Source organism: Oncorhynchus gorbuscha, linkage group LG21 (genome assembly GCF_021184085.1).
Source record: "Oncorhynchus gorbuscha isolate QuinsamMale2020 ecotype Even-year linkage group LG21, OgorEven_v1.0, whole genome shotgun sequence".
Lineage (NCBI taxonomy): Eukaryota > Metazoa > Chordata > Actinopteri > Salmoniformes > Salmonidae > Oncorhynchus > Oncorhynchus gorbuscha.
Window position 1 is genome coordinate 60,430,063 of NC_060193.1, and position 24,678 is coordinate 60,454,740.

A 24,678-nucleotide genomic window follows, 5' to 3' on the forward strand; every position below is an offset into this window, starting at 1 on the left:
GATATTGGCCGTGATGACATAGTTAATCATGAGGTTGGGGTGGGAGATATTGGCCTTGATGACATAGTTAATCAAGAGGTTGGGATGGGAGATATTGGCCGTGATGACATAGTTAATCATGAGGTTGGGGTGGGAGATATTGGCCTTGATGACATAGTTAATCATGAGGTTGGGGTGGGAGATATTGGCCTTGATGACATAGTTAATCACGAGGTTGGGATGGGAGATATTGGCCTTGATGACATAGTTAATCATGAGGTTGGGGTGGGAGATATTGGCCTTGATGACATAGTTAATCATGAGGTTGGGGTGGGAGATATTGGCCTTGATGACATAGTTAATCATGAGGTTGGGGTGGGAGATATTGGCCTTGATGACATAGTTAATCATGAGGTTGGGGTGGGAGATATTGGCCTTGATGACATAGTTAATCATGAGGTTGGGGTGGGAGATATTGGCCTTGATGACATAGTTAATCATGAGGTTGGGGTGGGAGATATTGGCCTTGATGACATAGTTAATCATGAGGTTGGGATGGGAGATATTGGCCTTGATGACATAGTTAATCATGAGGTTGGGATGGGATATATTGGCCTTGATGACATAGTTAATCATGAGGTTGGGATGGGAGATATATTGGCCTTGATGACATAGTTAATCATGAGGTTGGGATGGGATATATTGGCCATGATGACATACTGTACAGTGCATTCGGAAAGTATTCAGACCCCTTGACTTTTTCCACATTTTGCTACATTACAGGTTTATAAAATTTATGAAATACAACATTTTCATCATCAATCTACACACAACAACCCATAATGACACTGCAAAAACAGGTTTTTAGAAATGTTCTCACATTTCTATATAAAAAAATATACATATTTGATTTACATAAGTATTCAGACCCTTTGCTATGAGACTTGAAATTGAGCTCAGGTTCATCCTGTTTCCACTGATCATCCTTGAGATGTTTTTACAACTTGACTGGAGTCCACCTGTGGTAAATTCAATTGATTGGACATGATTTGGAAAGTCACACACCTGTCTATATAAGGTCCCACAGTTGGCAGTGCATGTCAGAGAAGAAAACAAGCCTTGAGGTCGAAGGAATTATCCGTAGAGCTCCGAGACAGGATTGTGTCGAGGCACAGATCTGGGGAAGGGTACCAAAACATTTCTGCAGCATTGAATGTCCCCAAGAACACAGTGGCCTCCATCTAGAGCTGGTCTCCCGGTCAAATGGAGCAATTGGGGGAGAAAGGCCTTGGTCAGGGAGGTGACCAAAAAAAATGGTCACCCTGAAAGTGCTCCTGAGTTCCTCTGTGGAGATGAGAGAACCTTCCAGAAGGACAAGCATCTCTGTAGAGTGGCCTCTCCTCAGTAAAAGGCACATCGCAGCCCGCTTGGAGTTTGCCAAAAGGCACCTAAAGGACTCTCAGACCATGAGAAACAAGATTGAACACTTTGGCCTGAATGCCAAGTGTCATGTCTGGAGGAAACCTGGCACCATTCCTACTGTGAAGCATGGTGGTGGCAGCATCATGCTGTGGGGATGCTTTTCAGCGGCAGGGACTGGGAGACTAGTCAGGAACCAAGGAAAGATGAACGGAGCAAAGTACAGAGAGATCATTTATGAAAACCTGCTCTAGCTCTAGAAAGCTTCAGGATCTCAGACTGGGGCAAAAGTTCACCTTCCAACAGGACAACGACCCTAAGCAAACAGACAAGACAACGCAGGAGTTGCTTCGGGACAAGTCACTGAATGTGTGTGCCAAGCTTGTAGTGTCATACCCAAAAAGGCTATAATCGCTGCCAAAGGTGTTTCAACAAAGTACTGAGTAAAGGGTCTGAATACTTATTTAAATGGGTATTTCTACAAACTAGTTTTTGCTTTGTCATTATGGGGTATTGTGTGTAGATTGACGATAGAAAAAAAAATTATGAATCAATTTTAGAATAAGGCTGTAACGTAACAAAATTTGGAAAAAGTCAAGGGGTCTGAATACTTTCCGAATGCACTGTGCATAGTTATGATATTGGGACAAAAGATATTAGCCTCTGATGATGCTAAATACTTAAATGAAAAAAAAAAAAAGATAAATGAAAGATATTAGCCTTGATGTCTCAGTCTCACCCCCCCCCCTTTAAGATTTAGATGCACTATTGTAAAGTGACTGTTCCACTGGATCTCATAAGGTGAATGCACCAATTTGTAAGTCGCTCTGGATAAGAGCGTCTGCTAAATGACTTAAATGTAAAAGTTTGGACACACCTACTCATTCAAGTATTTTTACTATTTTCTACATTGTAGAATAATAGTGAAGACATCAACACTATGAAAAAACACATATGGAATCATGTAGTAACCAAAAAAAAGTGTAAAACAAATCAACATATATTTTATATTCTTTAAAGTAGCCACCCTTTCCTTGATGACAGCTTGGCACATTCTTGGCATTCTCTCAACCAGCTTCACCTGGAATGCTTGTCCAACAGTCTTGAAGGAGTTCCCACATATGCTGAGCACTTGTTGGCTGCTTTTCCTTCACTCTGCGGTCCCATTCATCCCAAACTAATTAAACTCCATTGAGATCGGGTGATTGTGGAGGCCAAGGTCATCTGATGCAGCACTCCATCACTCTCCTTCTTGTTCAAATAGCCCTTACACAGCCTGGAGATGTGTTGGGCTATTGTCCTACTGAAAAATAAATGATAGTCCCAATAAGTGAAAACCAGATGGGATGGCGTATCGCTGCAGAATGCTGAGGTAGCCATGCTGGTTAAGTGTGCTATGAATTCTAAATACATCAGACAGTGTCACCAGCGAAAGCACCCCCATCTGTCACACCTCCCCACTTCACAGTGGGAACCACACATGCGGAGATCATCCGTTCACCTACTCTGCGTCTCAGAAAGACACGGTGGTTGGAGCCAAAAATCTCAAATTTGGACTCATCTGACCAAACGACAGATTTCCAAGGTCTAATGTCCATTGCTCATATTTCTTGGCCCAAGCAAGTCTCTTCTTATTGGTGTCCATTAGTAGTGGTTTCTTTGCAGCAATTCGACCATGAAGGCCTGATTCACGCAGTCTCCTCTGAACAGTTGATGTTGAGATGTGTTTCTTACTTGAAGTCTGTGAAGCATTTACTTGAGCTGCAATCTGAGGTGCAGTTACTGTAACTAATGACCTTAACCTCTACAGTAGAGGGAACTCTGGGTCTTCCTTTCCTGTGGCGGTCCTCATGAGAGCCAGTTTCATCATAGTGCTTGATGGTTTTTGCAGCTGAACTTTCAAAGTTCTTACATTTTCCAGATTGACTGATCTTCATGTCTTAAAGTAATGATGCACTGTCGTTCCTATTTGCTTATTTGAGCTGTTCTTGCCATAATATGGACTTGGTATTTTACCAAATAGGGCTATCTTCTGTATACCACCACTACCATGTCACAGCACAATTGACTGGCTCAAACACATTACGAAGGACAGAAATTCCACAAATGAACTTTTAACAAGGCACACCTGTTAATTGAAATGCATTCTAGACGATTACCTCATGAAGCTGGTTGAGAGAATGCCAAGAGTGTGCAAAGTTGTCGTCAAGGTAATAAACATTAAAAAAACATGTTTTATTTCACCTTTATTTAACCAGGTAGACTATTTGAGAACAAGTTCTCATTTACAACAGCGACCTGGCGGGTGGGTACTTTGAAGAAAATATATTTTGATTTAACACTTTTTTGGTTACTACATGATTCCATATTATTTCATAGTTTTGATGTCTTCACTATTATTCTACAATGTAGAACATAGGCGTGTCCAAACGTCTGACTGGTACTGTACTTAGTTAATCATGGTTGGGACAGGACATATTGGCCTCGATGACACAGGTAATTTGTCCAATGCATGATCTCAGCTGAGGTGGAGGCTTACAGCCCCAAATAAATACACAGGCGGATCGACAGTCAGGACACACAGAAATAATTGATTTAATGGAACAAATTGTGTATATATTCGGTACAACAGCACCCTCTAGTGTTGACTCATTAACATGTCGTTTCTAGTCTATTATCTAGTTATGCCCTCGTGGCTAGCTTGACACAAAACAGCACCCTCTAGTGTTGACTCATTAACATGTCGTTTCTAGTCTATTATCTAGTTATGCCCTCGTGGCTAGCTTGACACAAAACAGCATCCTTGTTGAGACACAGCAAATAACACAAACTCAATTCTATTTAGTTGTCACAGAAATCTCTTGAAAACGTCTCACAGTGCTATCAATATATACCGCGCAAAAAAAAGCTCTTTGTGCACTAGCTGCTATTGCAGAATGGTAAAATGATTCACATTCTGACCCCCACTACAAGAAGTCCTCTTTATGCGGTTGATCCATTCGATCCTTCACCCACTCAGTAAAGAGATGACTGGAAAGAGAGGGACCGATGACCCGGACACTGAGCTCCTTCTGCACGTACAGAACGTCTTCATAGAGGTTGTTCACCTCGGCACAGAGTTGCAGCAGCCTCTTTCTCTCACGCAGGTCCTGCCTTCTGTAGTCTATCGTGTGGATTCTCAGGGTTGACTGCCACACAGCGACCAAATCAGTCAGCTCTGATATGGCCAGTTGGACTTCAGAGAGACCCTTGCTGTCGCGACGCAACGCCCTCTCAGTGATATCAGAGTCAGGTCGGCCGCATCACTGTCATCGAACACAGCTGACACACAGTGGTTCCTAAAACATTGGTCAAACTGGTCTTTAGAAAATCTCTGAATGTAAAGAAATATGTTTGTGTCCACCCACGTGGACTCCTCTTCCATGTGTCCACCCACGTGGACTCCTCTTCCATGTGTCCACCCACGTGGACTCCTCTTCCATGTGTCCACCCACGTGGACTCCTCTTCCATGTGTCCACCCACGTGGACTCCTCTTCCATGTGTCCACCCACGTGGACTCCTCTTCCATGTGTCCACCCACGTGGACTCCTCTTCCATGTGTCCACCCACGTGGACTCCTCTTCCATGTGTCCACCCACGTGGACTCCTCTTCCATGTGTCCACCCACGTGGACTCCTCTTCCATGTGTCCACCCACGTGGACTCCTCTTCCATGTGTCCACCCACGTGGACTCCTCTTCCATGTGTCCACCCACGTGGACTCCTCTTCCATGTGTCCACCCACGTGGACTCCTCTTCCATGTGTCCACCCACGTGGACTCCTCTTCCATGTGTCCACCCACGTGGACTCCTCTTCCATGTGTCCACCCACGTGGACTCCTCTTCCATGTGTCCACCCACGTGGACTCCTCTTCCATGTGTCCACCCACGTGGACTCCTCTTCCATGTGTCCACCCACGTGGACTCCTCTTCCATGTGTCCACCCACGTGGACTCCTCTTCCATGTGTCCACCCACGTGGACTCCTCTTCCATGTGTCCACCCACGTGGACTCCTCTTCCATGTGTCCACCCACGTGGACTCCTCTTCCATGTGTCCACCCACGTGGACTCCTCTTCCATGTGTCCACCCACGTGGACTCCTCTTCCATGTGTCCACCCACTGTGGACCCTCTTCCATGTGTCCACCCACTGGACTCCCTTCCATGTGTCCAGAGTGATCCATGTGTCCACCCACGTGGACTCCGATGTACTTCCTAATGTGTGACTGCTTCTTCCATTGTCCACCCACGTGGACTCCTCTTCCATGTGTCCACCCACGTGGACTGATCTTCCATGTGTCCACCCACGTGGACTCCTCTTCCATGTGACTCCTCTTCCATGTGTCCACCCACGTGGACTCCTCTTCCATGTGTCCACCCACGTGGACTCCTCTTCCATGTGTCCACCCACGTGACTCTTTTCTTCCATGTGTCCATGACGTGGACTCCTCTTCCATGTGTCCACCCACGTGGGAAAACCCACTCCTCTTCCATGTGTCCACCCACGTGACTCTCTTCCATGTGTCCAGACGTGGAGCTCCTCTTCCATGTGTCCACCCACACTCCTCTTCCTGCTGCTGACCTGGGACCCCATTCCTGCTGCCACTGAGGTCCAGGGAGTGGACCAGAGCTTCCATGGAGCCCCACGACGGCTGCTGACGGTTCCCTGCTGCCATGGTCAGAGCCCACTGGAGCAGGTCCTCTTCCATGTCAACATGACTGCTGCTGACCTGGGAAGCCCATTCCCTGCTGCCACTGGGCTTGACAGAGAATGATCAGAGCTTGATGGAGCGATGTACTTCTCTAATGTGTGACTGCTGCTGATGACCTTGGATTCCCCTCTCCCTGATGCCATGGAGCTCAGAGAATGATCAGCGCTTGGTGGATTTGCCCTGTTCTTCTTCTCCCAGGTGTAACAGCTGACCCGGAAATCCACCTCAGCACCATCCCCAGATCTGACCCTGGACTTTACCTACTCTCTGCTACCACAGAGCTCATGGAATGATCATGGCTTGATGGAGATGGAGCTCTGTGCTTTTCCCAGGCATGACTGCTGCTGACCTGGGATACCCCATTCCCTGCTGCCACTGAGGTCAGGGAGTGAACCAGAACAGTGATGGAGCCCTGTGTCCTCCCCTGGGTGAATCTGACCTCCCCACGGTTCCCTGGTGAACTGAGGTCAGGGAGTCTTGGGTGAATCTGAACAGTGATGGAGCCCTGAATACAGTGCTCCTCCCCTGGGTGACTGCTGCTGACCTGGGTACCCCATTCCCTGAATCTGCCACTGAGGTCAGGGGTGAACCAGAACAGTGATGGAGCCCTTGGGTGAATCCTCCCCAGTGACGGCTGTCTTGGCAGTGGCCTGAACTGTGAGCAGGTAGTCTCTCAGGTCCCTGATGGCAGAGAAGGGTCCCTCCACTGAATCTTTACCCTCCTGGTTGGGTAGAAGTGAGATCCTCACTGATCTGTGAGCAGACTGCAAGCTTTGGATAGGGTAGTCTTGGCTGTTCCTGAACAGACTGACAGGTCCAGTCTTGGGTGAATCTGAACAGTGATAGGGTACCTATGGCATGAATCTGAACAGTGATAGGGTAGTCTTGGGTGAATCTGAACAGTGATAGGGTAGTTCTTGGGTGAATCTGAACAGTGATAGGGTAGTCTTGGGTGAATTGAACAGTGATTGATTGTCTTGGGTGAATCTGAACAGTGATAGGGTAGTCTTGGGTGAATCTGAACAGTGATAGGGTAGTCTTGGGTGAATCTGAAACAGTGATAGGGTAGTCTTGGGTGAATCTGAACAGTGATAGGGTAGTCTTGGGTGAATCTGAAACAGTGATAGGGTAGTCTTGGGTGAATCTGAAACAGTGATAGGGTAGTCTTGGGTGAATCTGAACAGTGATAGGGTAGTCTTGGGTGAATCTGAACAGTGATAGGGTAGTCTTGGGTGAATCTGAACAGTGATAGGGTAGTCTTGGGTGAATCTGAACAGTGATAGGGTAGTCTTGGGTGAATCTGAACAGTGATAGGGTAGTCTTGGGTGAATCTGAACACAGTGATAGGGTAGTCTTGGGTGAATCTGAACAGTGATAGGGTAGTCTTGGGTGAATCTGAACAGTGATAGGGTAGTCTTGGGTGAATCTGAACAGTGATAGGGTAGTCTTGGGTGAATCTGAACAGTGATAGGGTAGTCTTGGGTGAATCTGAACAGTGATAGGGTAGTCTTGAGGGAACTCCTTGTCAGACATTATCTGCTTCTTTCTGATGACCATCTCAGCATCTGTTACAATACATTTTTTTGTTATGGTCTATAGGCATATTTGTAACAAAACTACATCCTAGCTAAGAACACTTTTGGTACAGTATTTCTGTTACCTCTGGTGTTTTCAAATGTAACAAAAGCCACCCCCTTGAAGCTGGTCGGGTACTTGATGTTTTCTACATCTCCTCCGCGGCTTCTGGAGCTCTGGAAGTGAATAACCAGTTTGTCTGCCATGCGGCTGCTGGACAGTGTGTCTGGTACACCAGAGACCACGACTGTCCTGTTCTCCTCTGAGAGGTTCATCACCTAGAATGAATGGTATGCAAATCAACCATGGTCATGTGGAGGTTTAGCCTATCTAAAAGATAGCAATAATTCAGATTGTAAAACGTATCTCTTGTTAAAATGTATTATCTCTGAACTGATCTCTTATAATGCTGTGGATGTTAAAACAAATAACCAACGACTATTGAATGATTTTAAGGGTGTGTTCATAAATTCACTCTGGAGTGTCTGATTGGGTGTTCATAAATTCACTCTGGAGTGTCTGATTGGGTGTTCATAAATTCACTCTGGAGTGTCTGATTGGATGTTTGTAAATTCACTCTGGAGTGTCTGATTGGATGTTCATAAATTCACTCTGGAGTGTCTGATTGGATGTTCATAAATTCACTCTGGAGTGTCTGATTGGATGTTCATAAATTCACTCTGGAGTGTCTGATTGGGTGTTCATAAATTCACTCTGGAGTGTCTGATTGGGTGTTCATAAATTCACTCTGGAGTGTCTGATTGGATGTTCATAAATTCACTCTGGAGTGTCTGATTGGATGTTCGTAAATTCACACTGGAGTGTCTGATTGGGTGTTCATAAATTCACTCTGGAGTGTCTGATTGGGTGTTCATAAATTCACACTGGAGTGTCTGATTGGGTGTTCATAAATTCACTCTGGAGTGTCTGATTGGATGTTCATAAATTCACACTGGAGTGTCTGATTGGGTGTTCATAAATTCACTCTGGAGTGTCTGATTGGGTGTTCATAAATTCACTCTGGAATGTCTGATTGGGTGTTCATAAATTCACTCTGGAGTGTCTGATTGGGTGTTCATAAATTCACTCTGGAGTGTCTGATTGGGTGTTCATAAATTCACTCTGGAGTGTCTGATTGGGTGTTCATAAATTCACTCTGGAGTGTCTGATTGGATGTTCATAAATTCACTCTGGAGTGTCTGATTGGATGTTCATAAATTCACTCTGGAGTGTCTGATTGGATGTTCATAAATTCACTCTGGAGTGTCTGATTGGGTGTTCATAAATTCACACTGGAGTGTCTGATTGGGTGTTCATAAATTCACTCTGGAGTGTCTGAGTGGCCTCTCGGCGTTCGTAAATCCAGAGTGTTTCGCTCTCTGCCCATTTAGAGCCACACTGGAGGCTCTGGTCGAGGAGTGGGGTTGATCTGAGCGTTCTGACCTCACAATGGCTGTCACGCACCCAAGCTAACTGGCTAAAGTTAGCTAGCTTGCTAGCTACTTCCAGACAAGAATTAGGGAACGCCTCACTCTGACCATTTTACTCACCTTAGAAGAGCTGGTTATGTGGTTGTCATGTTATCTAGAGCATTGGTGACTGTAACTGTGCTGCTGGCAACATTTTTTTTTAGCCGACGTTGACTGACACCGGTCATATTTAACCAGTGTTGAGAGTTCGTTCTGGCACTCGGACGAGAGTGCTCTGAAATCGGAGTAGATAGCCAGAGTGAATTTACGAACGCACCCTAAATCATGCCATAACTTAGCAGAAAACTGGATCTATCATGCATGAAGTAGAACTTACCCGTCTCAGTTTAAACAACACCAATTTCAACTCAGAGCGAGATGTAGTATATGTCGACTGCCATTGAAAATATGAAAACCAAACGGATTTACCTTGTTTCGGTTTCGGTGTGTGAATCGGAGTAGAATGCCTGATCTAAGGTCAGTTTAGCATTTCTGCTTTATGGACTTCAGGTGGATACGCGGATGCTCGACCTGCGTCTACTCAATAATTATAGACATACTGATGCAGAGTTCAAAACAACTGGGATCTCTGAAAAATACGAGGTCAAATCATGAGGTCGGTGATCTTGTTTTAAACGCACTGAAGTCCCAGTTCCCAGTTGTTTTGATCGCTGCATGACAAGATAATTACAGGTCTCTCCACCCAACGCGCCACCGCGGGCTGTCTAGCTCCCGCCTATCCGTTCTGTGGATTGGTGGATACGTAAGGATTACGTAAGGATACGTAAGGATTTACGTAAGGATACGTAAGGATTACGTAAACGCCTCCGAGCCAACTACAGCAACACGCAGTCATCACCTCCGCAACCAAGAATAACGTTTATTCCGTTGCGTTTGTTTAAGCTGTTTATCCCGCTTATACCACCGTTTTCAAAGAAAACAATACTAAGCACATATTTACCGCTAGAAATCAAATTGGTTTCATTTATATTTTCATTTATATAAGCGAATTCATACTTTCTCATATGTTGGTTGCTAGAGACGCGACCCAGTCGTTCGTCCTTATGCTCCGTTGCCATAACGTTACTACCGGTTGTTTGCCAACCAGCTACGACGAACACAATCTCGACCTAGTCTGCAGACAGAATAACACCAAAGTAACTTGTTAGCTGTTCTCAACTCATTAAGATACATCCATAACAATGAGCTGATAATGCCCGACTTTGCCTGACACACAGTTATAAAAGTGTTCCTTTTCGTCAGGACACTCATGAACACTGACTGTTACGAGATCGCATTGCATATAAAACACTACTCTAGAAGGTATCAAACCTGCCAATATGACAACTGAACAAATAAATAAATACTTAGTTACTGAAAACCGCTGGTCATACTAGAAACATGTGGGAGGATTTGCCAGAACAGTGACCAGTGAAGTTAATGTTCATCACTCTGTGCGCTTACACATGTAGACCATCATCAATCAGATGCTTCAAAATAATGGCTCTTCTTTAGACAGCTGTTTTTTTTCTCGTTGAACCTGCGTTTACAATGTATCCAATTTCAGTTTGTGTAGTTGTTGGTTTAGCGTTCTGTAACTTTATCGTATGGTCAACATGTGCAAGCTCACATCTCCATACAAATTATATTTGCTTGATGCGCGGCGAAACAATGAACATACGCCACCTACTGGAGGAAGACAGATTTTCCGCCGAGTTGAGCATCTGGGGTCGTGAAAAAGCAATAACAACAAGTCCACCAGTGGGCACTGTCGCTCCAATCTTGAAATTTGGTTCATACTGGCGGCACAAGAAACAAAAATATATCACAGATTCTCCTTGTAGGATGACAACCACAATATTGAAGGTAGCGTTTCTCTGGGGCTTTTATATGTTACGTTGGATAATGATATCATACGGAGAACAAACCATGTTAAATTCAATGTTTATACCAGAACACGATTACTGTAGCTAATATGATACATTATACAGGTAACTGCCGAAATAATTAAAACACTTTAAAGTAAATGAGGGATACAAAGTACATTGAAAGCTGGTGCTTCCACACAGGTGTGTGTGGTTCAATTAACATCCCATCATGCTAAAGTGGATAAAAATGCTAGTTAGGTCATTATGTTGGTAACCATGGCTATGCCTCCTTAGGATGACAACACAAATGGTCACGGAATGGTTTGATGAGCATGAAAAACTATCCAAACCATATGCCATGGCCGTCTGTCACCAGATAGCGACCAAATTTAACACTTATGGGAGATTCTGGAGAAGTGAATGAAACAGCATTTTCCACCATCAAACAAAACACCACATTTTGGAATAAGGGCGTTGCATCCCTCCGACAGTTTTGACACTTGTATAATCTATGCCGAGGTGCAGTGAAGCAGTTCTGGCTCACGGTGGCTCAACACCCTATGGAGACACTATGTTGGCACTTACCTGTATGGTGGTAATGAAGCAAGCAGAAAGAATCTCATATTTGATCAAACGACAGGAGTGTTGTTGAAATGACCAAGCACATCGTTTTGGTGTAAACATTTATTGGTTTCAAACAGAAATAAAAACATCTTGCACCAGCAGACTGGACATCTCTCCTGAATCCACCACCAACAACCATCTTAAATAGACATTTGTTTGGGTGTGATGGGGTTGGGGGTGTGTTCTGAATAATGCACACTTTTCCAGTGACCCTTCTGATAGGATACGAACGGTAAAACGAACTAAACACGAAAGGAATTTGGCCTGGCCACCCTATATAGTGCACTACTTTTGACCAGGGCCCATAGGGAATAGGGTGCCATTTGATACATAACCAGGGAATGGGTGGACTGAACAGAGAGGGTTGGAGGAGGTTGGTGAGAAGGACATTCATTTTAGAATAGCTCAAATAGAATAAACCATCAATGAGATGCACCAAGGTTCTTCTCATCTTTTCCTTAAAAACAAACATTTCTCCCTTGTGCCAGTGCAAACATACCATTTACTGTGTAGAAAAGTGAGAATAATTTAGCTACCATATCAGTGATGATTCATTGTGAAAGAAATTGGTGGGTCAGAGTTTATACAAATGGAATTGGATGGGGTGTCTTTAGGGGTGTTGGGGAGGGGATGGAGTGGCACCCGAGCCCAGTTAGAAGGCACCATTCTGTTGGGCTAAGTCCCAAATAGAACCCTATTCTCGAGATAGTGCACTACTTTAGACCAGGTCCCATAGGGCTCATAAGACCACAGCCCTATGGGACCTAAGTAGTGCACTATATAGGGAAATAGGGTGCCATTTGGGACACAACCTTGTTCTAGAAGACTAATCTTCTGTTGTAGTAGCACACCGACTGGCCAACGGGAGACTGACTCTACGGTCCGAATCCTAACTTGATATTATACGCCGACACAACTCAGGCTTTCGTCTAAATCAACGAGACATTTTAAACTGAAATCTGGAGTTATCCGTTGCAGATCTCAAATCAAAATCCGGCCCAGAGAGACACTCTTGTCCAATGAGAGACACTTGGTATATTATCCTCTTGTAATGAATGAGTACCTTCCTGCTTTGGGTGTTCTGACTGCAGCTTTTAACAAACATAAAACAAAACAAAATAAAAACATGCTGCGTCCTTTACCATGTTCGGGCTGCAAATAAAATGACACTTTTGGAACTTCATTCCTGTTTTTCAACATTGATGTGTTGTCAGATCCATTTTTTTTTTACACATTTTCATCTCAAAAAGTAGAGAACGTTCCAAAGGCATTAACACATTCCCAGAAAGCCTCTACAACTCAAGTGAAAAAGCTGTTAGATAATGCCAACCGAGTGATACTCCATCAGTCTGTCTGTCAGTCCGGTGGGGAGTGGAGACTAGTGAGTGATGCTTGCAGAAGAGGGGTGTCTGATTGGTTGGCCGATGGTAGCAGTGGAGGTGGTGGTGGGGTGGAGGGGCCATGGCGAGGGCCCGTGACCGGCAGCCCCTCATAGTAGCCCGTGGGAGCCCCTAGAACAACCTCTCAGGGGCCCTAGTAACATATCACCCCACCCTGCTATTGAGAGCAAGTCCTCTCCAGGTTGGCTGGCTACAGCACCCCACCCTGCTATTGAGAGGTGGTCCTCTCCTGGTTGGCTGGCTACAGCACCCCACCCTGCTATTGAGAGGTGTTCCTCTCCTGGTTGGCTGGCTACAGCACCCCACCCTGCTATTGAGAGGTGGTCCTCTCCTGGTTGGCTGGCTACAGCACCCCACCCTGCTATTGAGAGGTGGTCCTCTCCTGGTTGTGAAACTCATCAGAGTGTCTCTTGCTAGTTCTGAGTTTGAACGTGGTGGTAAGAAGGGGCCCAGGGCCGGCAGGGCCACTGTGTCTCAGCAAGGCGTTCTGAGCTGCGTACCTGGAGGGAAACACAGCCAGGATGGTGTAGGTGGACGCCAGGTCGTTATGGTTACTACTGGGGGGTTTGGAACAGGAAGTAGTGTCAGTGTTTGTGTCACCGTTGTTACCGTCCCCCCCAGCCCCACAGTGTTTCAGCAGGGTTTCACCAGACTGGTGCTGTTGGGTCTCAGATAACCACTTGATCATGGCCCCTCCTCTGTACAGTTCCCCCAGGAGAGAGTCTGCCTCCGTACGACTGATGCCCTCTGGTAGCTCCAGCACCTCCAGGACTCCACCGTTCACTGCACAGAGAGAGAATTGATTGATTCACCAGGTCAATTATTGACAACATGATATTTTACCACTTACTGCATGGAGACCAATGGAAGCTGTTCATCTCTAGTGGCAACAGGGATGACATTTAGTTTAGCTGTTTTTGGGGAGTAATTGTGGACCAATAAACACTACTAGAGTGATTTCAATACGGATAATTTTTCCTTCTAAAATACAATCTTGCTGTGTGGAATCCAATCCAGTATGTGAGAGAGTCATTATATTCCCATCACCTAGGTACACCAGCTCATTTATTTAGCCAGGTGTGAATTGGTCCTTCTGTAGCTCAGTTGGTAGAGCATGGCGCTTGTAACGCCAGGGTAGTGGGTTCGATCCCCGGGACCACCCATACGTAGAATGTATGCACACATGACTGTAAGTCGCTTTGGATAAAAGCGTCTGCTAAATGGCATATATTATTATTATTATTATTAATTCTGCCTAGTCTATAAATTCTTCTTCCTACATGAACAAACACACTCCAGTATGGTCCTTCAGTGCACAGCAAGTGGTTTATAATGAGAATATATACACACATTCAGTACCAGTCAAAAGTTTCTAACACACCTACTCATTCAAGGGTTTTTCTTTATTTTTCAAAACTATATTTTCTACATTGTAGAATAATAGTGAAGACATCAAAACTATGAAACGCATATAGAATCATGTAGTTAACAAAAAAAAGTGTTAAACAAATCTAAATACATGTTATATTTGAGATACTTCAAAGTAGTCACCCTTTGCCTTGATGACAGCTTTGCACACTCTTGGCATTCTCTCAACCAGCTTCATGAGGTCGACACCTGGAATGCATTTCAATAAACAGGTGTGCCTTGTTGAAAGTTCATTTGTGGAATTTCTTTCCTTCTTAATGGGTTTGAGCCAATCAGATTCGTTGTGACATGGTAGGGGTGGTGTACAGAAGATAGCCCTATTTGGTAAAATACCAAGTTCATATTATGGCAAGAACAGCTCAAATAAGCAAAGAGCAACAACAGTCCATCATTACGTTAAGACATGAAGGTCAGTCAATCAAGAAAATATTTGCTTGGTCCAAGAAACATGAGCTATGAACATTATCCAAACTTGAGATTTTTGGTCTTTGAGACGTAGAGTAGGTGAACGGATGATCTCCACATGTGTGGTTCCCACCATGAAGAAGGTAGTGTGATGGTGCTTTGCTGGTGACACTGTCTGTGATTGATTTAGAATTCAATGTACACTTAACCAGCATGGCTACGACAGCATTATACAGCGATACGCCATCCCATCTGGGTTTGTGATAAGTGGGACTACAATTAGTTTTTCTACAGCACAATAACCCAACACACCTCCAGGCTGTGTAAGAGCTATTTGACCAAGAAGGAGAGTGATGAGGCCTCCACAATCACCCAACCTCAACCCAATTGAGATGGTTTGGGATGAGTCGGACCGCAGAGTGAAGGAAAAGCAGCCAACAAGTGCTCAGCATATGTGGGAACTCCTTCTAGACAGTTGGAAAAGCATTCCTCGTGTAGCTGGTTGAGAGCATGCCAAAAGTGTGCAAAGCTGTCATCAAGGCAAAGGCTAGCTACTTAGAAGAATCTCAAATCTATTTTGATTGGTTTAAACACGTTTTTGGTTACAACATGATTCGACGTGTTATTTCAGTTGATGTCTTTATTATGCTTAAATATAGAAAATAGTAAAAATAAAGAAAAACCCTTGAATGAGTAGGTGTGTCCAAAACTTTTGACAGGTACTATATATATACTATATATATATATATATATTTAATTAGGTTGTTTATAAATATTATATTAGAAAAAATATTGTTCTAAGACTCAAGTGTGATGATCAACAGGAATCCATACACAGACCATTATTATTTATACTCCAAAATAAATAAACGGGACTAAACAGGGTTACATAATCTAATCACACATACAGGGTTTTTTCTGGATCAAAACGGGGCTTAGGTGGTGGGTGTGGCTATGGACTTGGCCAACGGTGCGGTCACCAACTTACATTTGAGGCTGTCCTATTGGCCGGAGTGACAAAATGTTGTTTAAAAGCTAATTTCCTGCAATTCAACACATTTTGCCAAGGCTTCTGCTATCTGAGTGACAAACAAAATGAAAAACATGGGGCCTCAAGCCATGACAAAACTCCTGAATGCATTATTTAAAAAAAATTATCCTTGTCTAGCTTTTAATTAGATTATTAGTTCTCAAAGACGATATTATTTTAAAATATATAGGTCCATTATATCATCTATGTGCCTAATATCCGGTTTTAGTAGTTTGATGTGAAGCTGACAGCGTTTTAGCAACATGAAATCTTATACAAATCTGATCACACCCCCCCAGGTAGATAGTGCCATTCTTTCATAAAAAAAGAAAAAAGAAGTACATTCTCTGATGAGCACTTAGATATGGTCATTTTCACAGAATGTTTGGGAACTGACATTGAGTAAGGCATTTGTTAAAATTCTAGAACAATATATAGTGGGAAAGTGGCCGTGCGTTTGGACAATTAATAGACACTGCAGCAAATAAACCCCAATAAGAACGTGTCTGTCTTGTCCAGAACCAGACTCTACACAGACCGGTGCATCATAGCCAATCAAAGCTACAGTAGGCATCTATGCAAATAAACCATTTTCCACATGGGCCTGTAATCATTCACTATGAACTGGACTGTGTGTTTACAGGCAGTAGGGCCTGTCATCATTCACTATGAACTGGACTGTGTTTACAGGCAGTAGGACCTGTCATCATTCACTATGAACTGGACTGTGTGTTTACAGGCAGTAGCAACAGTGTGACTTCAGACCATTAGAAAGCATTTGCCAAAAGCCACAGAATACACCTGAATGGATACATGCCAATATGTAAATGGGGCGGCAGGGTAGCCTAGTGGTTATTATAACTAGTATAACTAGAGGCAGGGTAGCCTAGTGGTTATTATAACTAGTATAACTAGAGGCAGGGTAGCCTAGTGGTTATTATAACTAGTATAACTAGAGGCAGGGTAGCCTAGTGGTTATTATAACTAGTATAACTAGAGGCAGGGTAGCCTAGTGGTTATTATAACTAGTATAACTAGAGGCAGGGTAGCCTAGTGGTTATTATAACTAGTATAACTAGAGGCAGGGTAGCCTAGTGGTTATTATAACTAGTATAACTAGAGGCAGGGTAGCCTAGTGGTTATTATAACTAGTATAACTAGAGGCAGGGTAGCCTAGTGGTTAGTATAACTAGTATAACTAGAGGCAGGGTAGCCTAGTGGTTAGTATAACTAGTATAACTAGAGGCAGGGTAGGCTAGTGGTTAGTATAACTAGTATAACTAGAGGCAGGGTAGGCCTAGTGGTTATTATAACTAGTATAACTAGAGGCAGGGTAGCCTAGTGGTTATTATTAGTATAATAACTAGTGGTTAGTATAACTAGAGGCAGGGTAGCCTAGTGGTTAGTATAACTAGTATAATAACTAACTAGTATAACTAGGCAGGGTAGCCTAGTGGTATTAGTAGCCTAGTGGTTAGTATAACTAGTATAACTAGAGGCAGGGTAGCCTAGTGGTTAGTATAACTAGTATAACTAGAGGCAGCGTAGCCTAGTGGTTAGAGTGTTGGACTAGTAACCGAAAGGTTGCAAGTTGGTTAGTATAACTAGTATAACTAGAGGCAGCGTAGCCTAGTGGTTAGAGTGTTGGTATAACTAGTAGAGGCAGCGTAGCCTAGTGGTTAGAGTGTTGGACTAGAAAGGTTGCAAGTTCAAATCCCCGAGCTGACAAGGTACAATATCTGTCGTTCTGCCCCTGAACAGGCAGTTAAACCCACTGTTCCTAGGCCGTCATTGAAAATAAGAATTTGTTCTTAACTGACTTGCCTAGTAAACTAAAGGTAAAATAGTAAAAAATACCACGGGAGGCCTCTTACAACCGGGAACGTCACAGTCCTATTGATCAAACCACCATGAACAGGTAGGCTCTCTCCCTGCCTAAGGTCTCTCCTCGCCCGTCCCTGGGTCACGGTCTCTCCTCTCTATTACCTGGGTCACCTACACTAAGATCTGATGATAATGACTTCCTAGGTGGTGGTCTCCTCCCTCGCCCCCCATGATGCCGGATTCCCATTGGGCCCTGAGGGAAGAGGAAAAGGAGGCAGACATGTTGACTGGACTGAGATTTTGTCTACTTTTTTCATATTTTAATCTTACATTTTCTTTACATTTTGTCATATGAAACAAGCTCCTTTGTCAAGTGTGTGTGTGTGTTCTGAGGACTCACGTGGTGGTGGTTGGGGATCATGTGTGTGTGTGTGTTCTGAGGACTCACGTGGTGGTGGTTGGGGATCATGTGGTGTGTGTGTTCTGAGGACTCACGTGGTGGTGGTTGGGGGTGGTGTGTGTGTTCTGAGGATCACGTGGTGGTGGTTGGGGTGTGTGTGTGTTCTGAGGACTCACGTGGTGGGGGTGGTTGTTGTCTGGGATCATGTGGTGTGTGTGTGTTCTGAGGACTCACGTGGTGTTGGTTGGGGATGTGGTGTGTGTGTGTGTGTTCTGAGGACTCACGTGGTGGTGGTTGGGGATCATGTGGTGTGTGTTCTGAGGACTCACGTTGGGGGTGGTGGTGTGGGGTGTGTGTGTGTTCACGTGGTGGTGGTTGGTGTGTTGTTCTGAGGACTCACGTGGTGGTGGTTGGGGATGTGTGTGTGTTCTGAGGACTCACGTGGTGGTGGTTGGGGATCATGTGGTGGGGGTGGTGTGTTCTGGGACTCATGTGTTCTGAGGACTCACGTGGTGGTGGTGGGGATCATGTGTGTGTGTTCTGAGGACTCACGTGGTGGTGGTTGGGGATCATGTGGTGTGTGTGTGTTCTGAGGACTCACGTGGTGGTGGTTGGGGATCATGTGGTGTGTGTGTGTTCTGAGGACTCACGTGGTGGTGGTTGGGGATCATGTGGTGTGTGCCATGGATCAGCGGAGGCCTGATGGCAGGGTTGTACTGGAGGGGTTGACCCAGCAATGGGTATCTGCCGTCCACTGCCTGCCCTGGGGAAGGGTCTGGGGAACTGGGCCATTATGGGGATGGGGGTGAGGCCGGCCGAGCGGAGGTTCTATGGAGGTGAGTTGGTGGGTTGGAGCTTGGGGCTGGCTGGAGGCGTGCTGGGGCCCAGCTGGGGACTGTTCTATAGGACAGAGGCAAATGGAGGTGGGGGGGTCAGACGGGCCTGAGGCAAGATGCTCGGAGGCACAATGAGAGATTGGGGCTCATCCTGCTCTGGGGCCCAGCTGGGGACTGCCCCCTCTAGGACAGAGGCAAATGGATTGATGAGCAAGATGCTCCCAGGCAATGAGCATTCTTTGAGGATGCAAGATGTGTAGATCAGTCATCCTGCCCCCTCTCCCAGGCTGATCCTGCCCCCTCTCCCAGGCTGATCCTGCCCCCTCTCCCAGGCTGATCCTGCCCCCTCTCCCAGGCTGATCCTGCCCCCTCTCCCAGGCTGATCCTGCCCCCCTCTCCCAGGCTGATCCTGCCCCCTCTCCCAGGCTGATCCTGCCCCCTCTCCCAGGCTGATCCTGCCCTCTCTCCCAGGCTGATCCTGCCCTCTCTCCCAGGCTGATCCTGCCCTCTCTCCAACATGCAGAATATTACAAAGACTCCTGACTGGTTATGTCTAATTATCAGCAGCTCAGTAGTTACCTGTGAGTGGTCTAGTTGTTCTGAGTAGTTACCTGTGAGTGGTCTAGTTGTTCTGAGTAGTTACCTGTGAGTGGTCTAGTTGTTCTGAGTAGTTACCTGTGAGTGGTTTAGTTGTTCTGAGTAGTTACCTGTGAGTGGTTCTAGTTGTTCTGAGTAGTTACCTGTGAGTGGTCTAGTTGTTCTGAGTAGTTACCTGTGAGTGGTTTAGTTGTTCTGAGTAGTTACCTGTGAGTGGTCTAGTTGTTCTGAGTAGTTACCTGTGAGTGGTCTAGTTGTTCTGAGTAGTTACCTGTGAGTGGTCTAGTTGTTCTGAGTAGTTACCTGTGAGTGGTCTAGTTGTTCTGAGTAGTTACCTGTGAGTGGTCTAGTTGTTCTGAGTAGTTACCTGTGAGTGGTTTAGTTGTTCTGAGTAGTTACCTGTGAGTTGTCTAGTTGTTCTGAGTAGTTACCTGTGAGTGGTCTAGTTGTTCTGAGTAGTTACCTGTGAGTGGTCTAGTTGTTCTGAGTAGTTACCTGTGAGTTGTTTAGTTGTTCTGAGTAGTTACCTGTGAGTGTCTAGTTGTTCTGAGTAGTTACCTGTGAGTGGTCTAGTTGTTCTGAGTAGTTACCTGTGAGTGGTCTAGTTGTTCTGAGTAGTTACCTGTGAGTTGTCTAGTTGTTCTGAGTAGTTACCTGTGAGTGGTCTAGTTGTTCTGAGTAGTTACCTGTGAGTTCTGAGTGTGTGAGTTGTCTAGTTGTTCTGAGTAGTTACCTGTGAGTGGTCTAGTTGTTCTGAGTAGTTACCTGTGAGTGGTCTAGTTGTTCTGAGTAGTTACCTTACTAGTTGTTCTAGTTACCTGTGAGTTGTTTAGTTGTTCTGAGGACCTCTGGCTGCGTGTGTGATCCAGACTGTAGTATCTGTTGTGTTTCCACTGTGGAGGGGAGTGGGCTCTGGGCTGGTGGTTAGGGGGCAGGGTCAGCTGCATCATCACCATACCACCACTGTGAGGACTGGGGAGCACACCTACACACAGTTACAACAACAACGTAAAAAATCACAGCTTCATGGTCAGAGGAACGTTTCCATCCTCGGATGGACAGGACACACAAGGCTGGAAAACCATTTAAATGGTTTAAAATCTCATACTTAAGGGTCTTTCAAAGCGAACGGTATCTATTTTAGTATGTGTGTGATTCCCGGGGGGAATTGAACCCACAACCTTGGTGTTGCTGAGAGGGGTTACCTGAGCACTGCTGTCCTGGTAGCTGCTGGGTTCCACACGGAGACGAAGCCCGGGGAAACTGCATCTGCTCTGCCCCAGCAGGAGGTAAGAAACCCATCGATGGACTGTGGAGACACTTGCTTAGTCAATATATGGAGCTCTATGAGGCATCAATTAAAAAGACATGGATAGCACCAGCAGCCAGCCACTTTATATTTGCTCTTAAAGTCTCCCTTAAAGAGCCCCAACACAATGTTTCAGAAATAGTCTTGTATTAAATGGTAGGTTGATGATCTCTGATTAACGGTGACAGTCTATGAGAACAAACAAACATGTCATTCATTTCCTCTTTATGACCTGAATCACTCTGTCATCAGACTGAAGGATTACATTACAGCTGCCTGGTACTGTACCCATAGGGCTCTGGTTAAAAGTAGTGCACTATATAGAGAATAGGGTTTTATTTGGGACACCTAATATTAACACTGACAGTACTGATGCTGTGGGGCGGAATATAGGAACCAGTACAACAGGGAGGGAAGTAACTTTCAGCTCAGAGGAGTTTGTTAGTAGGGCAGTCTGGAGGTCACTTTCAGCTGAGTGGAGCTTCTGTTAGTAGGGCAGTCTGGAGGTCACTTTCAGTTCAGAGGAGTCTGTTAGTAGGGCAGTCTGGAGGTCACTTTCAGCTCAGTGGAGTCTGTTAGTAGGGCAGTCTGGAGATCACTTTCAGCTGAGTGGAGCTTCTGTTAGTAGGGCAGTCTGGAGGTCACTTTCAGCTCAGTGGAGTCTGTTAGTAGGGCAGTCTGGAGGTCACTTTCAGCTCAGTGGAGTTTGTTAGTAGGGCAGTCTGGAGGTCACTTTCAGCTCAGTGGAGTTACATTACAGTCAGAGGAGTTTGTTAGTAGGGCAGTCTGGAGATCACTCAGCTCAGAGGAGTCTGTTAGTAGGGCAGTCTGGAGGTCACTTTCAGCTCAGTGGAGTCTGTTAGTAGGGCAGTCTGGAGATCACTCAGCTCAGAGGAGTCTGTTAGTAGGGCAGTCTGGAGGTCACTTTCAGCTCAGTGGAGTCTGTTAGTAGGGCAGTCTGGAGATCACTTTCAGCTCAGAGGAGTCTGTTAGTAGGGCAGTCTGGAGGTCACTTTCAGCTCAGAGGAGTTTGTTAGTAGGGCAGTCTGGAGATCACTCAGCTCAGAGGAGTCTGTTAGTAGGGCAGTCTGGAGGTCACTTTCAGCTCAGTGGAGTCTGTTAGTAGGGCAGTCTGGAGATCACTCAGCTCAGAGGAGTTTCTGTTAGCAGGGCAGTCTGGAGGTCACTTTCAGCTCAGAGTGGAGTTTGTTAGTAGGGCAGTCTGGAGGTCACTTTCAGCTGAGTGGAGTCTGTTAGTAGGGTTAGTAGGGGAGTCTGGAGATCACTCAGCTCAGTGGAGTTTCTGTTAGCAGGGCAGTCTGGAGGAGTCACAGTCTTCACTTTCAGCTCAGTGGAGTTTCTGTTAGTAGGGCAGTCTGGAGGTCACTTTCAGCTCAGAGGAGTCTGTTAGTAGGGCAGTCTGGAGGTCACTTTCAGCTCAGAGGAGTCTGTTAGTAGGGCAGTCTGGAGGTCACTTTCAGCTCAGAGGAGTCTGTTAGTAGGGCAGTCTGGAGGTCACTTTCAGCTCAGAGGAGTCTGTTAGTAGGGTCAGTCTGTCACTGGAGGTCACTTTCAGCTCAGAGGAGTCTGTTAGTAGGGCAGTCTGGAGGTCACTTTCAGCTCAGAGGAGTCTGTTAGTAGGGCAGTCTGGAGGTCACTTTCAGCTCAGAGGAGTCTGTTAGTAGGGCAGTCTGGTGGTCACTTTCAGCTCAGAGGAGTCTGTTAGTAGGGCAGTCTGGAGGATGATTTATAAGGCTGATGATACAGGTGCAGTGCAGCCCAGTCTTAATAGTACACCTCAGCTCCCATGAGGACCAGTTTCTACACCGGCAATAACTCCCTTCATCAACTACACTATAGGAGAACTATGGCTCTGGGTGGGGGGGGGCTCTATAGAGTCTAGCTACTATAATGGACTATTGTAAATGGTGTTGGCAGTTTGGTTGGTACATCGGTATCTGCGCCACTTTCATCAACGTTGAACTACTTTGGAATATGAAACAGTACCAGATTACAGACCTAACATTTAGACTATTTAATACACAGTCCATCTTCCTACTGTCAACAACAGAACAGCTCAGTTCCTACCTCATGGTGCTGTGTTGATTTGGGGGCATGACACTGTAGTAAACCTGCATGCCTGACATGGCCATGGGAGCTTGGCTTGGATGGCTCTGGATCATCATTGGCTGTTGACATGCCTGCTGATGTGGAGGCATGTTCTGAGACCCCTGGGGCATTGATACCTGCACCACGCACACAAGACCATATGGAAAAACAGGGTTAAGCAGGAGTATTTATTTTTTACATTTACAATTGATACAGACATCTGATGTCAGATCCCTTTCAAATCTCTTTTCAATTCAATCCTCAAACTATTTAACATTTCAGAGTTCGGTTGATCTAATTATAAGATTTTCAGTCAGGCAAAGATGTTCACAAGAGCGAGATGTTCACAAGAGCGAGATGTTCACAAGAGCAAGATGTTCACAATAGAAGATCAAACCATGTCAAAACAAAAGCAAAGGACAAATCAATTTGATTATTTAATTGCAAAAAAAAAAAAAAAAAGTTTAATAATGACAAGCCAATAAGAACGTACCTGATAAGACGGCATTGAAGGGTACTGGACCATGAAGGCCGTCATGTGATTTCCCATATTGCTGTGCTGCTGGTTGTTCACCAGGTTCTGATGCTGAGGGCCTTGGGGCTGACTTGGCATCACAGCGTGGTAACCTTCAGTAACATTAGGACGTTACAATTCACTTCTATTGAAATAATCTAGTGAGATGTAGAACATTTCAATTCATTGTTTTTAAACAAAACGACTATGAATGAATGAGCCCAAGTGAAATGAGAAACATATTTAATATGCCTCTGTTGTCTTGGGAGATGATCTCTCTTTACTTGTATTAGAATTAAGCAATAAGGCTCATGGGGATTTGTGGTATGTGGCCAATATATCACAGCTAAGGGCTGTTCTTACGCACGATGCAACGCGGAGTGCCTGGATACAGCCCTTAGCCGTGGTATATTGGCCATATACCACAAACCCCCAGGTACCTTATTGCTATAAAGTTATAAACTGGTTACCAACGTAATTAGAGCAGTAAAAATACATGTTTTGTCATCCCTGTGGTAAACTGTCTGATATACAACGGCTGTTAGCCAATCAGCATTCAGGGCTCGAACCGCCCAGTTTATGATACCCATTACAATGTAGAAGACATCTAAAACATGGCGAAAATCATACAATATTGATTCCTAGGAAGGAAGAGCGCAGTGAGAAAAAAAAGTGAAAACAAAGACTAATACATAAGCAAATTACAAAAAGACGCAAAATGTGCAACATAGAAAAACAGTTGTCTCTCTGGCAACGCCAAAAGGGCGGCCTCCCTGGCAACGCCAAAAGGGCGGCCTCCCTGGCAACGCCAAAAGGGCGGCCTCCCTGGCAACGCCAAAAGGGCGGCCTCCCTGGCAACGCCAAAAGGGCGGCCTCCCTGGCAACGCCAAACCGGTGTTGGAAATAGTGTTTGTTCCATAGTGGACAGCTGAATGTCAAGGTTACAGACTGGAGCTTCTCACAGAGAAATCCAGGGACCGCATTAGTCGTCGTCGTCCTTTTGTAAAAAAAGGTGACTGGAACATTCTTTAGCCCCAATGAGGAAAAGTGGAACAAGACGAGGCCAATAGACAATGAATGGTTTCATATGTGAAGGAGCGGGACACTATTTTGACCTCCAGTCTCTCTCCAAGCCTCTGCT

At 45.2% G+C, this 24,678-nt stretch overlaps 2 protein-coding genes and 1 long non-coding RNA gene across 3 annotated transcripts in view; all 3 read right to left on the reverse strand.

Moving 5' to 3' along the window:
- Positions 1-3,968: 3,968 nt before the first annotated feature.
- On the reverse strand, positions 3,969-5,846 carry LOC124008429. Its single transcript, XM_046319700.1, has 2 exons — positions 5,779-5,846; positions 3,969-5,547 (listed from the first exon to the last, which is right to left on the reverse strand). The coding sequence occupies exons 1-2, from the start codon at positions 5,834-5,836 to the stop codon at positions 4,610-4,612; spliced, it is 996 nt and encodes a 331-aa protein (XP_046175656.1). The 5' UTR covers positions 5,837-5,846; the 3' UTR covers positions 3,969-4,609.
- Positions 5,847-7,278: 1,432 nt separating this feature from the next.
- Positions 7,279-9,930, reverse strand: LOC124008648. Its single transcript, XR_006834129.1, has 3 exons — positions 9,623-9,930; positions 7,810-8,002; positions 7,279-7,714 (listed from the first exon to the last, which is right to left on the reverse strand). It is a non-coding gene; the product is annotated as an uncharacterized LOC124008648 (long non-coding RNA).
- A 1,800-nt stretch (positions 9,931-11,730) lies between these two features.
- Positions 11,731-24,678, reverse strand: part of LOC124008064 (R3H domain-containing protein 1-like) — a 48,100-nt gene continuing 35,152 nt past the window's right edge. The window contains exons 18-25 of the mRNA XM_046318967.1: positions 23,517-23,650; positions 23,003-23,160; positions 20,811-20,914; positions 20,424-20,590; positions 19,002-19,072; positions 18,823-18,955; positions 17,935-18,025; positions 11,731-13,868 (exon numbers count right to left, since the gene is read on the reverse strand). Coding sequence (XP_046174923.1) covers positions 13,447-13,868; positions 17,935-18,025; positions 18,823-18,955; positions 19,002-19,072; positions 20,424-20,590; positions 20,811-20,914; positions 23,003-23,160; positions 23,517-23,650 — 1,280 coding nt within the window. The 3' untranslated portion in view covers positions 11,731-13,446. The remainder of the gene's footprint in view (positions 13,869-17,934; positions 18,026-18,822; positions 18,956-19,001; positions 19,073-20,423; positions 20,591-20,810; positions 20,915-23,002; positions 23,161-23,516; positions 23,651-24,678) is intronic.